The 12,057-nt window shown below is 45.8% G+C and overlaps 1 protein-coding gene across 1 annotated transcript in view; it reads left to right on the forward strand.

Annotated features, from left to right (window-relative positions):
* The first annotated feature begins 1,834 nt into the window (after positions 1–1,834).
* The window catches only part of EDEM1 (ER degradation enhancing alpha-mannosidase like protein 1), a 29,344-nt gene continuing 19,121 nt past the window's right edge, over positions 1,835–12,057 (forward strand). The window contains exons 1-2 of the mRNA XM_058288333.2: positions 1,835–2,440; positions 9,287–9,359. Of these exons, the coding sequence (XP_058144316.1) occupies positions 1,944–2,440; positions 9,287–9,359 (570 nt within the window). The 5' untranslated portion in view covers positions 1,835–1,943. The remainder of the gene's footprint in view (positions 2,441–9,286; positions 9,360–12,057) is intronic.

Consider the following 12,057-nt stretch of genomic DNA (forward strand, 5'->3'; position numbering starts at 1 on the left):
GTGCCAGCCACTGTGTGTTGTCATTAAATGTTTCTTTGAGCTCGCTCTCAGTACTCATGACATCTCTGTTTTGCAAAAAGTCCCCTGACCCTGAGGATGTAATTGGGAGTCACAGGATGATTTATCATCATCTTAATCACTTAAACAATCTTTGACTTGGGGGCCTCCCATTAGGTCTTGCTTCCCAAGCTTTTAAGGAACCCTGGTGTAACAGACAAATGGACTAAACTTAGGGAGGGTAACCCCGAGCCAATATTTCCAAACACAGCGAACAACAAACCCCATGCTATTGAATCATTACATAAAAGCCAGAGCCCTTCAAAGCTGACATTTTCAATCTTTTCAATTATCACAGGAAGAACAATCTGGTAAAAATAATATGGTGACGGTAATAACCTAGATTCTTTTTTTAAGGATCTGATTTCTGAGACAAAGGCAATGTAACCTAACTCACTGTTCCTTAACATCAGGAGCTCCTAAGAACTGCCCAAGGGCACTTGTTATATACTTTCCCCAGAGCCTCCATGGGAGGTATTAGTTGGATCGGTCAGGTATGGGATCTGGTATTCTTACAAGCACCGTGAGGGATTCTTAGAAGTTAGGGTGTTCTAAGGAAAACAACAGAATTCAAGATACCGTTGTGTCCAGCCCCAACCTCACCATAAACATATACTCAAATTTTAAAAAACCGGCCTTTGCTGTGCAAAAGTAGCTCTCTTTTTTCTTAAAGACTTATTTACCCCCCCCCCCATCTGTTCTCTGTGTCTATTGGCTATGCCTTCTTTGTCTGCTTCTGTTGTCAGCGGCACAGGAATCTGTGTTTCTTTTTGTTGCGTCATCTTGTGTCAGCTCTCTGTGTGTGCGGCACCATTCTTGGGCAGGCTGCACTTTCTTTTGCGCTGGGTGGATCTCCTTATGTGGCACACTCCTTGTGCGTGGGGCTCCCCTATGTGGGGGACACCCCTTCCTGGCACAGCACTCCTTGCGCGCATCAGCACTGCGCATGGGCCAGCTCCACATGGGTGAAGGAGGCCCCGGGATTGAACTGCGGACCTCCCATGTGGTAGCTGGATGCCCTAAACACTGGGCCAAGTCTGCCCCCAAAAGTAGCTCTTTTTATATAAGAATGTCCTTTTCCTTCCTCTTTATGTGTTTTTGTTGTCTTTGAGATACCGGGCGGGGACTGAACCTGTGACCTCTTATGTGGGAAGCTGGTGCTCAACCACTGAGCCACATCAGCAGCTTCCCAGAGTCGGCTTTTGCGTTTGCTTGCTTGTTTTGTTTTATCGGTTTTTTTCAGAAGGCACTGGGATGAACCCAGGACCTCCTATGTGGGAAGCAGGCGCTCAACCGCCCGAGCCACATCCGCTCCCCCTCTTTATGTAATCTTTCAGCCACCCTCACCCTAACCTAGCCCTGGAGTGACCTTCTCCTGTCACCGCTCGTCCAGAGACTCGTCTGCGGTAGAACACCCCCAGCCCAAAGCCGGACACTCTCGGGCCACGTCTCCGTCCGGCGCCCGCGGCGCTCCGGGGACGCGCTCCCATTGGCTGGAAGTTCCCTCGCCCAGAGCCCTCGCAGTTCCTGCTCGCCACGCCAGCCCTCAGGTCGCCGGCCCGCCCAGGGGGCGGGGCCTGGCCGAGGGGCGGGGCCTCGCGGCGCCGCGGACGTCCGGGCGGCCTAGGGCGGGGGAGGGAGTCCCGGGCCGCGCCCCGCAAGGCCGGGCCGGGCCGGGCCAATCCCGGGCGGCCGGGCGGGCGAACGCCGGGCCAGGCCGGCCGGCCCGAGGGCCTGGGGGTGGGGGACAATGGGCCAGTTCCTGGTGCGTCACGGGGGAGTTCCTTAAAGGGGAAGTGAGCGGGGCTCCGGGGCGGGCGCGGAGTGCGGTGGTCGGCGGGGCAGGCCCCGCGCTTTAAAATAATGCCCGCGGCGCCCGCGCGACCATGCAATGGCGCGCGCTCCTCCTGGGGCTGGTGCTCCTCCGGCTCGGCCTCCACGGGGTGCTGTGGCTCGTCTTCGGGCTGGGGCCCAGCATGGGCTTCTACCAGCGCTTTCCGCTCGGCTTCGGCTTCCCGCGCCTGAGGGGCCCCGACGACCCCGCGCCGCCCGCTGCGGGGCCGGGGGCGCCGTCGGGGCCGTCGTGGCTGCAGTCCCCGGTGCTCGGGGCGGCGGCCGCGCGGCGCGGGGCTCCGCGGCGGCCCGGGCGCGGCGTGTGCGGCCCGGCGCACTGGGGCTACGTGCTGGGCGGCCGGGGCCGCGGCCGGGACGAGTACGAGAAGCGCTACAGCGGCGCCTTCCCGCCGCAGCTGCGCGCCCAGATGCGCGACCTGGCGCGGGGCATGTTCGCCTTCGGCTACGACAACTACATGGCGCACGCCTTCCCGCAGGACGAGCTCAACCCCATCCACTGCCGCGGCCGGGGGCCCGACCGCGGGGACCCGTGAGTAGTCCGCGAGGGCCCGACGCTGCGGGCCGCGCGCCCCGGCACTTCCTTCCACCCTCCTCCTTCCGCCCTCGGCCGGCGTGCGGCTCTCTTCCTCGGGCTCCGCCGGGGCCGGCCGGCGCGCTGAGGGGCCTGGGGGCGGCGCCCGCCCCGACTCCCCCGCACCCCCTGCCCTTAGGGACCCCCTGGGCTTGGGGGTGCGAGGGTGGGGCCGGTGGCTGTCATCATTCTTGATTCTCTACGAATCTCTGAAGTACAGGACAGCTGTCCAGCTCAGTCTCGGTTACAGAGAGGGAAATTGAGGCCTAAAGGCCGGAAGGGGCAGTCCGTACCAAAGGGCAGTTAGTGGGAGCTTTAGACCCCTCATCGCAGCCCCCTTCTTCAGAAGGGCATATAGTTCAAGGAAATCCTTCAATTTGCCGAGTTAACGCAAATTAAACCCTTCTTAATCAGGTTGCCACACCCAGGTGTTTTCTAAGTAAAAATTCTGGAACTGACTCCAGGACCGGACAACCCCACAGCCCTGCCGTGGGTTAGAGGGAGAGCCGGGTACAGCCTTCCTTTCCCATCTTCTTTCTACCTTGCGTGAGGATAATAGGTGGGAGGAGGTGGGTGTTTGGCTCAGTTTGGGGGCTCTGGTACTCGGGGCAAGAGTCCCTGGTCGCTAAATTGATTGCCAGCACCACTGCCCTGTAACATCTGTCCCCTTAGTTCACCCACCTGGTGACAGGCCTGTTAGAGAAGGCCAGCTGGTCTTTTCTCTGCCACCAGCCTTGTTTGCGAGGGGATGAGCTATTGGCATCAGAGTCCAAGAGGGCAGCTCAGCGAGGCAAGGGCCTACTCCCTGTTCAGCCGATAGGTTCTTCAACCTCTGGATCACCACCCTGAGGAGGGAGGGGAGGCCTGGGGTGGCCGTACACCCCAGGGGTGACGCCTTCGCAAGTTTGGGGCATGCATTTTCCTTCACCCGGTGAAAAGCAGCGGAGTCCAACCTTTATTTCTAAAATGGAAGCCCATACACTAAAGGGGCTTGAAGAGGTTTTGAAATGGTTTTATTATCTAACATTCACCTCTTAAACTGCAATTTGAGAGCATGATTTTTAATAAAGCAAGGGCAAATCCCAGGATTGGATCTTCTAAGGATTGGGCCTACCCAAAACTGTAGGAAATAGAAGAATGATTTTTGTTGCTTAGCCATCAGGCTTTATACATATAAATATATTTTCTATATCAATTTGATTTGGAGAAACTTTATGAAATTTTGAAAAAAGTACTGGGCCTTTCCAAATGGAAGGAAATTAATGAATTTTTATCTCATTAAACTAGATTTTATACCAATAAGTGCTTTTTTTTTTCAAGGCGATACTGGGGATTGAACCCAGGACCTCATACATGGGAAGCAGATACTCAACCACTGAGCTACATCAGCTCCCCAATGAAAGTTTTTTTTTAGGGAGGTACCTGGGATGGGACCTGGGACCTCCTTGTATATGGGAAGCAGGTGCTCAGCTGTCTGAGCTACACCTTCCTCCACATTTTCTTTTTTCTTGTTTTGTTTATTTTTTTCTGTTACTTTCTATTTTTCCTTTTTTTTTTAATTAAAAATTTTTGGGGAGCAAAAACTTTATTAGAGTTTGGAGAAAAAAATGTCAAAATCCCACTAGTCACAGTTATTTTAAGTTTATTTTTCTCTTCTGTAAGGTCCTAACCTTATGCCTATACATTTTTTTACGTAGTTGCAATCAGAGTGTGTGTATGTGTTCCTATTTTGGATCTTAATTGTTTTTTCTCACAAATACTCATGGTATTACAAAAAGGGAGAATTACACTTTTCAGTAATTACCCTTGTTCTTTTGAAGTCGTCTTTCTCAGATTTCCTTTTATGGGCTGGATGTACGGAAAGTAGTGTAATGGTGAATTGTTACAGCACTTTCCGATGGGAATATGATGGTCTGTGGAGAGTGAGTTGATGACATTTTAATGTTTTTCTTAATTGACCCTTCAGCACCCTCTGGAGAAGTGGGGGCCTTCTCCGGCAAGGTGAGGTGGTTGACCAGCTTTTTGGTACCCGTGGCAGTCATGTGTGACACATGTGTTTTGGTTTGGATGTATGGTGAGAGTCTGCAGTTTAAGTTAGGTCAGGTTGCTTTGAGAAAGATGTGTGTTGCTGTTAAAAAGATTGGTAAAGTGTTAGAAATATTGGTGGTGCTGGGGGTGGGATTTGGGAAGGGTTTTGCCCACAAGTTAATAAGCCTGTTGCTTGATAACTCTGCATGTTTTTGAGGAAGTGTAAGAGCATGAAAGATCAGGGGTTATGGTGGACTTAAGTGGACTCTCACAGTGGTCATTTACAAAGAGTGGAAAGGTTATTTTTCTTATTCTCCTTCCTTTAATTTAGCTCCTCTCTGGCTTTGGTAATTTAGAGGAATCAGAAGTTTTGGTGTTCTGGCTCTGAAACAATTGAGCACATTTATATCTCCAAAATAAATAATCTCTAATAGAAATCTTTCCGTTTTGTCAAGTGTATTTTAGTAATTATTGTGGAATATATTCTAATGATTTGTTTAAAAAATACTGAACTATGTACTAGATTATGTAAAAAAGTATAGAAACAAAATACAGGTACTAAACATGTATCTTTTAAAAAAAAATTTAAATTAAAAAAAATTTTTTGAGGAGGTACTGGGGATTGAACCCAGGACTCCATACACATGGGAGTCAGGCACTCAACCACTGAGCTACACCCACTCCTTATATCTTTTTTAGTCACATTTGATCAAGGCTTACTCTTGCCTGTCTTGTGGGTTGGGCGAGGGATTAGCATGAAGTAAATTAAGCCTGGACACTTTAAAAATAGCAAATCTGTCCAAACTACAGATTTCTATGCAAAGTTAGTTTCTCTCACATCCCCAATTTGAGTTGGGGCATCAAATTCAAAAGTTGCTTCAGGTAAGCTTAGATATTAACAGTTTTGGGGAAGCGGACTTTGCTCAATGGCTAGGGTGTCCGCCTACCACACGGGAGGTCAGCGGTTCAAACCCCGGGCCTCCTTGACCCGCGTGGAGCTGGCCCATGCGCAGTGCTGATGCGCCCAAGGAGTGCCCTTCCACGCAGGGGTGTCCCCCGCATAGGGGAGCCCCATGCTCAAGGAGCGCGCCCTGTAAAGAGAGCCGCCCAGCGTAAAAGAAAGTGCAGCCTGCCTAAGAATGGCGCCGCACACATGGAGAGCTGACACAAGATGACGCAACAAAAAGAAACACAGATTCCTGATGCTGCTGATAAGGATAGAAGCGGTCACAGAAGAACGCACAGCAAATGGACACAGAGAGCAGACAACTGGGGGAGCAAGGGGGGAAGGGAGAGAAATAAAACAACAACAACAAAATAACCTTTAAAAAACAAAACAATTTTGCAATCTTGTTATTGGTAACCATAGTTCAGGTGTTGGGCACATGACCCATTTTGCTTTCTTCCCAACTAAATGGCCATGAAAGCAAAAAAAGCAAATCTCAAATTAGCTAAACAAATATTGGTTCCCAAGTAGACTCACCTTAAAATGTCCTTCCCTGAATTCCTCTATCTCAAATCCTGCCCTCGTGCAGTCAGATGCCTGGCTCATTCTCTGATGCCACTGAACTGTTAGAAGACTATTTTCCCTTTCGTTTCTTTACTCTGAGCTGCTATTCCATATTTTAACATTGCTTGAGAATTGAGTACTGTTATGGATTCACCTTTATTTCCCTTGTTCTTGTCTCTCCAGATTATCAATCCTTTGAATGCAAGGACTGTTTCTTACCTTCTCTCTATGCCTACACTGTACCAGGTAGATTTCTGAACAGCTGTTACAGGTTAAATATGTTTAGGCTTTAACACATTTTTAAAATTTTGTTAGCTACATAGCCAAAAATTTTTTTTCAAAGGCCAGAGTCGTCTTCATCTGTTCAATTTTTTGAGTTAATAAGAACCTTAAAAATTCATAGTGGGCTGCCACGAACAGTGACACATAATGAATTTATTGGAAAGTTAATTTCTGGATCATCGTGGTGTAGCCAGCCAGCTGGTTGCATGGAAAGACATATACATTGCATTCTTAGCTTGAGGCATTAAAAGGTATCAGGTCAACATGGACATGGCTCAGGAATCACATGCATGGTGGACTGACATAAGCAGAGTTACTGTTTGGTGCAGTTAGGCCAGGGGAGTTTTTCCTTTGTTTCCCTTCCCTTTTTTCTTTTTTTTCGAAAGTTTGGCACATTTTGAAAGTGTACAGCAATTATTTGGCATAAAAGGATTAAAAGCGTTCTGATAAACACACTACGTCTCTGAATGGATTTGTCTGACATGAGTGGAAAGAGTCATGGCAAATAAGTTTTTTTACCTTGGCAACTTTGATCAATTGTTAATGACTACTTGGCCATTATATCCAGAAGTATTTCAAAACTGGTCCCATTTTCATTATAGACTAACAGGAAAAGCACAGTAAAACTCTGGAAGGAGTACAGGAATCTAAATTTTAGACGCCTTTCATGGGCCTGTGCAGGTGAAGCAGGTCCCTGTCATGTATTTACCAGACTGGTGTATTAGGTACCTGTGGTTCCCTTACCTTCTAAGCTTGGCTGCTAAATGATGGGGAGTAATTTTAGATGAGTTTGGAGCCCCTGTGTGTCTGAGCAGGAGAGCAGTGCGCTTAAGTGCTGAAGCCCAGCAGAAGGTTCTGGAGTGACCCAGTGGGCATGAGGATCTCACCTGTTTGTTTTGACCTCCTCTCCTAACATTCAACATTAACTATATCCTTTCTGCTTGGCTTTGCTCTCCTCTTTAGAAAGAATTAAAAAATAGAAGTGGGTGCAGTTTTTCAGCCAAATGGTTTGTTGGCTTCATGGCACATAAGAGTTTCTAGATTACCCCCTCTATGTATCTTATTTTAAAAATCTAGGGAAGTGGATGTAGCTCAAGTGATTGAGCTCCCGCCTACCACATGGGAGGTCTGTGGTTCAGTTTCCCTTGCCTCCTAAAGACAGCAAGCTGATGCCATGGGCAGATGTGGCAAGCTGACTCAACAAGATGACGTGATCAACACGGGGTTGGAAGCATAATGAGAGACAAAGCAGGGAACAGAGGTGGCTCAAGTGATTAGGCAACTCTCCCCAACATTGGAGGCCCCACGTTTCTCTCCCAGTGCTTCCTGAAGAAATAGGGAGACGAACAGACACAGCATATGCAAACAGTGAGCAGGTGGGGAAAAATAAATAATATAAATCTTAAAAAAAAAAATCTATCTAAAGGTTTGCTCAAAATTCTCTGTCCTAAATTAGATGGCATAATATAGCATAAAACAAGACAATTGGAAGGTTCCGATAGGATCCATATGGATTTGAAGTGTTGAAGCTGCTTCTTCCTGCTTCTTGTAAGGCCATATCACTCCAGCTAAGTTGCTGTTTCTGAGGGTGTAGCAAGCTGGCACCTGTTGCCCACCAGCAGCTTGTTCTCTCTGGGAAGTGAGAGGGAAGTGAGAGAGACAAAGACCATCAGGGAGATCCAGGGAGCAGATAAAGCACTTGGGGAATGTAACGAAAGATGTCAGAATATCAGTAAATCCATTGCTGAAAATAAAGCTGGGGCTTTTTCACTTTGGTTTTTGAGTTCCTGCAATTAAATTCTGGGTTTGTGGGAATGAGACAGGAATAAATGAACTCTACAGAATTTCTGAAATCGTACCCTGTTAATTTCACTGTTTCTCCTTCCCTGCCTTTCCCAGATGCATTAGTTTTTTTTTTTAAAGATTTATTTATTTATTTCTCTCCCCTTCCTCTCCACGCCCCTCCCCGGTTGTCTGTTCTCTGTGTCTATTTGCTGCGTCGTCTTCTTTATCCGCTTCTGTTGTTGTCAGCAGCAGGGGACTCTGTGTTTCTTTTTGTTGTGTCATCTTGTTGTGTCAGCTCTCTGTGTGTGTGGCGCTGTTCTTGGGCAGGCTGCACTTTCTTTCATGCTGGGTGGCTCTCCTTACGGGGCACACTCCTTGTGCATGGGGCTCCCCCACTCGGGGACACCCCTGCGTGGCAGGGCACTCCTTGCGGGCATCAGCACTGCACGTGGGCCAGCTTCACACGGGTCAAGGAGGCCCGGGGTTCGAACCGCGGACCTCCCATGTGGTAGGCGGATGCCCTAACCACTGGGCCAAGTCCGCTTCCCTATGCATTAGTTTTTGTTGTTTTTAGTGTTAAAGAAAATGTCTGCGTGACTGAGAACTTTACCCTCATTGTAGTTCTGAAGTTGGTTTCTTGAGATGGTTTTGGAGCTGAAAATTGGTACTGATTATGGTGGTGGCAGGAGATATGTGGCAGAAACATTATGCAGCTCCAGCTAAAAGAAGGGAGAAGGGCCCCAATTCCTGTCTTGCTTCATATTTAAAAACAACATGAAACAGTGGGAATTCTTTAGGTGAGGTGTCGGTGAAAGAGTAGATTAAGGTTGGTGAGACCTCATTGTCTCTAATTTAGTTTCTAATTGCAAAATCAGAGCTTTTTGAATGTGGACAGGATCAAAGAGATCATGTATGGTGATAACACTGTGTCTTAGGGCAAATCACTGTTATCCGTAGTCTCCTGACTTCCCACTACTGCACAAGTGTGTGTCTGCGGTTCCGTTACCCATCCTACTTATAGACGTGTAAAACCTGTTTAGAGATAGAAAGACCTTCGCTGCACTGATCCATGCATAAGCAGTCCCTGAATAAATAAGATTTGCTGGCAGTTTTATTTTCTGATGGGTATTCTGTTTTGTCTTTATTTTAAAAACACACAAATCTACCTTTGTTTACTCTTAATTTTATTTCTTTTCCAGTTCAAATCTGAACATCAATGATGTCCTAGGGAACTATTCATTGACTCTTGTTGATGCATTGGATACACTTGCAGTAAGTGTTTAATCTTATTGTTTCTTTATTATTAAGAAAAGCTGTTTAGGAGTTGATTACTCCCTAGTTTCCACCCGGGAATGCAAATTCCAGGGAACCCAATGCTCAGAATGTATTGATAGCTATTATTTAATGACCTTAATGGGGAGAGAAAGAAAAGCATTGAAAGCTAAAAAGGGGAGATGTGATTCCCCTGTGGAATGGAGAAGACATTTTTAAATTGTTTTTACTGAACATATTTTTTCCCCAGTTTCCCACTATTTAATTCCCTAAAAGGATCTCAAGAGACTTCTATTAAGGTTGTTGGTCTCTGTAGTTAGGATCTCAGGGTCGGAAGGTAGCCTGAAATACCAGCAGTATTTACTAGTTCCCAAGAGCGAGTCTGAGCTCTGGTCCAGCCCGCTGTGCGGAGCCCTCTCCACAGACGTACTTCTGTTTTATTTGCAGCCTTGTTTTGCGGCCACTGCCCACTTCATACTTGGGCTGCATCCTGGAGACCTTTGAACAGATATACGGAAACCCTTTGAAAGCAGTAAAGCGCTAAAGAAATGCTATTTATTATAAGGACATGCTTGTGTGCACCATCTTCATGACATTTTGCCGTAAAACAGTTTCTAAGGGACTGCCATCATTGTTTTCTAAGCTTCTTAGTAAAGAAAGGTGATTTTATATCCTTTGTTCTTCCTCATTAACCAGTAAGATTTTGCCATTAGAAAATTCTTACTGCAGTCAAGCCCAAATCCTACATTTACTGACTTTTGTTTCTTTGACTTTCCTTAGAAGAGTTTAAAACTGTTAGGAATTAGAATTGCATAATGCTAGAGAAGTTTGTGGTACAACTGTCTGGTATCTTGCTAGTAATGGAATTAAAAGAACTTGGAAAGAGCTTGAGAGATCAACCTACACCCTCATTTTATAAATAAGTAACAGAAATGGAACTGGGCCCTTGGTGTAATAGGAAATCCAGGTTCCTGGCTGTAGTTGTGAACATGTCAGTTCCTGATGTCCCTGACATTACTGCTGTTCCCGTTCAGTATCCACCATCACTGATGGGAATGTGCCCAGGCGAGTATGCTTAGTATAGTTAGTGTTAACTGGTGGAGGATACCAGAGGCTGACTCAGCCTACAGGTGTTGCTTAAAAAGAAAAGTCCTAAGACTCATATATACGGATATATATATATATATATATATATATATATATATATATATATATATATATATATAGCTTGTGAAAGCTCTTCACCTCTTCTCCCTGAGCTCTCCTTTTTTGGCCCCTTGTGCCTTTGCATCCCCTTTTCATGCTCCTTCAGTATGGAGGCCTTACTTCTATTATTCACTGCACTCTACCCTAGACCTAACACAGTGTCTGGTAAAGGAGTGCAAATAATTATTCAAAGAGTGAATTTCTACTGATTCAGTATTTCCCAACAGGTTCCATGAGCATGTTCCCTGAAAAAAGAGTTTTGTTCCCAAATAAACTTGAGAAATCCTCTGTTGCACTTTTGAAGAGCCTTGTAAAGGCTCTGAGAAGTCCCACAGTTAACCTATTTAATTCTGTCCAATCTGGCTTTTCCCAAACCGGACTGAATGGATTCCTTAATCTGGTAACCTAGGGATCTGCAGCCATCTGACTAAAATGGTCAGTTATAATATGTAAGTGAGAATTGCTGGCTTCCTTCATCATCCTCCACCTGATCCGAGATCAGATCAGCACCTGCAGCTGCTAGCAAATACTGTGGCTGGTGAAGTTTCTGTAAGGAAACAAACCCATCCCTGTGGCTTTCATTGTAGCATATCCGGTCTTTAATGTGTTATCACTTTAGGCTTATTTTTCAGGTGTTACTTTTGTTGAGGTTTTCCTTTTCTTCTGCTAACATTTTAAATAGGCTCTAAGAAATGTGTTGCAGAAATACATATTAACATAGCAGTCCCCTGACCACTGGATGCAACTTGCAGCAGTATTGCATAATCTTAAAAAGAAAAGAAAAAAAAAGAATTGAGCCAGAAAAGAATCTTTTGTGCTTGCTCTGCATTTCACAGCAAAATAACAATGAGAAAAAAGATGAAATGCCCCAGACCAATAAATACTGGGAAACAAGACTTGAAAGAAGTAATAACTGAATGAAATTATTTGGTTTTCCTTGTTTCTTTGTTTTTGTTTTTTGTTTTCCTCCAAGTCATTACAGTGTCATTAGAGTTCCAGGATTGTCTTAAAATTTTGACTAGAACAAAATAATTCCAGTTAATCTATAAAATTGTATGCCCAATTTATACTTTCATAAGGAGAGGATAACATGGTATGCCATTATAATCAACACACTTAAAATGGGAACGACATTTCTTAATGCTTTTTAAAAAGGACTTAAGGCTGGTTATTTGTATATTTTGTTTTGAATGTCACTGGCTTTATGCCCTGCTTGAATAGCTTTGTGCTATTTCTCACAGTATCTGGACAGCTGGATAACAAGCAACAAATTCAGCCAGTTTTGCAGATGTTTTTTGTCTACTGGGAGCCAGGTACCCAAGCTGTTGAATTATATGAGGAGCAGAGGGCAAGTTATTGTTTTAAAGTTTCTTCAAGTTTTGCTTTTATTTTATCTATTTGGAAGTTTTAGGCACTAGAATGCCTTGCATGTTAAGTAAGAGCAGACTGAAGTTTTGAGGGAGAGTGGAGTGGAAAGATGAGGCGTGCCAGT

The sequence above is a fragment of the Dasypus novemcinctus genome, chromosome 26 (assembly GCF_030445035.2).
Source record: "Dasypus novemcinctus isolate mDasNov1 chromosome 26, mDasNov1.1.hap2, whole genome shotgun sequence".
NCBI classification, from domain to species: domain Eukaryota; kingdom Metazoa; phylum Chordata; class Mammalia; order Cingulata; family Dasypodidae; genus Dasypus; species Dasypus novemcinctus.